Source organism: Penaeus monodon, chromosome 22 (assembly GCF_015228065.2).
Source record: "Penaeus monodon isolate SGIC_2016 chromosome 22, NSTDA_Pmon_1, whole genome shotgun sequence".
NCBI classification, from domain to species: domain Eukaryota; kingdom Metazoa; phylum Arthropoda; class Malacostraca; order Decapoda; family Penaeidae; genus Penaeus; species Penaeus monodon.
Genome location: NC_051407.1, coordinates 6,627,506 through 6,629,603, shown reverse-complemented (window position 1 = coordinate 6,629,603; position 2,098 = coordinate 6,627,506). Strand labels below are relative to the sequence as shown.

The window sequence follows — 2,098 nt, the reverse complement described above, 5'->3', positions numbered from 1 at the left end:
CCCGGATACATTGTACCTTTTCTTTTCAAATTCTGCACTTTCGATTTCCGCCAGAGTTAGCGACAATGTTTCTGATTCAAACAGCACATTGTTGTTTTATCAGAAGTATCAGTAATGAAAAGAATTAGATTTTCATTTCGCATGACGCAAGCGTTTTCAAATAATAGTTATTCTCAAACCTGTGATCCTGGTTTCAAAATTATGCGAGCATAAAGTTTTCTCCATCATTCAGATATTCCAGTGTGTTGTAACTGAAAACCATTAATCTTTTGAGTCTTTAGTATTATCTCTGTATGGATTCCCTGTTTTAATTCTGACATCCCGGATGCTATCCGAAAGATGAGAAAAGTCAAATCTTTTATGGATACTATGTGAAAATATTTGAATTTATTTCTTGTGCATTTATTTCTGAGTGCAAATCATGTTTTCTATGGTTTAATAACTTCTGATTCCATGCACCGAAAGGTGAATCAGTAAATACTTTTAATATGTTGGGCATTATCATCACAATCACTATTAGTATTCTCTAAATGCAAAGTAGTTATCGATATAGCATGCCGAATATACACCATACATGCTGCTCTTTCAGTGCATGGATAAGATAAAGGAAACTAACTAAACTACAGGTAATATGAATTGAAACTTTATTTGCTTCGGTAAATGCCCCGATACATGTTTTCGCATAGTATATAAATGTAAAATCTACAGATATGACGCATGTTAGTGTGCATATCTAGAATCCTGCAAAATCTTCTCATTGTAGTCCATATCATCTACTAAAAGAACCATCTCTATGGAGTGGTGTAGAGACTCGAAGGAGCAGTGTAATGACTTCCAGGGGTTGAGTAATGGCTTCTGGGAGTACTATAGTGGGTAGCAGGTGTTGAGTAATGGCTTCTGGGAGTACTATAGAGGGTTGCAGGGGTTGAGTAGTGGTTTCTGGGAGTGGTATAGTGACTTACTGGGCTAGAAAAATGACTCGTGTGAGTGGAGTGATGGTTTGTATGGGTAGAGTGATGATTTGTTGGAGTAGAGTAATCACTTGCGGGAAGATTATGGTTTACGATGTCGATGCCAAAATTAGCTCCGAAGGCATGACCAGCGCTGTTTGTGAAACTGTGCCCAGTGGAATGTCCGATTCCACTACCGATACCACTGATTCCACCTCCGATTCCTCCACTTTCTACAATGTGACCGACGCCATGAGAAGCCGTAGTCACTGCCGAGTGGAGATCTTCCCCGGAGGGAAGAATCGGGTTCTCGCCATCCTCATAGTTCACGAACACCACTTCAGGCTCCGTCGGCGGCGGTGCTGGCACTTCGATCACTCGCTGGTCTTGCTCCGTTTGCTTGTTGAGGACGTACACGACCTGTTGCTGCTGAGGAGGAGGAACGATGATCGGATCAGGTCCCTGGTCATCTTCGGGCAGCCTCACGAAAACGACATTGCGTTCCACTTTAGGTTGCGGGATGTAATGTGGCCTCCTAAAATAGTTTATACGTCTTGGAGCATCGTAGAGAAATGCCCGTGTATACACTTGAGGAGTAATACAGCTACCGTCCACGTGTCGCACTTGTCCGTGAGCGCAAAAACCATGATGAAAGTATGGGTAAGTCGGTGGTCTCAGGTCATAACCCAATGGGGCAGCAGACACGGCAGCCACGAACACTAAGACCTATAAAAGACAAAATCATTTTTCAGATTTTACTCTATAACTATCTAAATGTACTATTGCTACAATATTACAAAGTGCTTCAAAAGCAGCATTCACCAAGATTTTCATGTTCGAGTATTACATAATCTTACAGAAGTTATATAAACCAGGAGCTTCATGTTGCGAGGCGATGACATGTCCAGTTCAGGACACACACTGTGTATATATGTACTATACCAATTACTGTTGCTCCTCCTCCACTCTACATATTAGTCTAAGCAAGGTCTTTCCTTTCTAATATAATGCATAAATTTCGGTTCCCATAGAAGGGAAAGGAAAGAAATGATAGTTCTAGATTATGCTGTTGACCAATCGCTAAAGTTAATGAGAATGCATCAGCTGGAGTAGGGATAGATGTCATTTACCTTCCTGACGACTTGCAA

General features: G+C 41.1%; 1 protein-coding gene across 1 annotated transcript; it reads right to left on the bottom strand.

Annotated features, from left to right (window-relative positions):
• Positions 1 to 685: 685 nt before the first annotated feature.
• LOC119587497 lies at positions 686 to 1,839 on the bottom strand. Its single transcript, XM_037936224.1, has 2 exons — positions 1,808 to 1,839; positions 686 to 1,676 (listed from the first exon to the last, which is right to left on the bottom strand). Exons 1-2 carry the CDS (start codon positions 1,832 to 1,834, stop codon positions 792 to 794), a joined length of 912 nt encoding a protein of 303 aa, XP_037792152.1. The 5' UTR covers positions 1,835 to 1,839; the 3' UTR covers positions 686 to 791.
• Between the last annotated feature and the right edge of the window lie 259 nt (positions 1,840 to 2,098).

Coding starts and splice junctions, on each gene's coding strand:
- LOC119587497 (XM_037936224.1), bottom strand. CDS start 1,834: ATGAAGCTCCTGGTTTATATAACTTCT. Junction 1,677..1,807: donor TCCTGGTTTATATAACTTCT/GTAAGATTATGT, acceptor TGTCTTTTATAG/GTCTTAGTGTTCGTGGCTGC.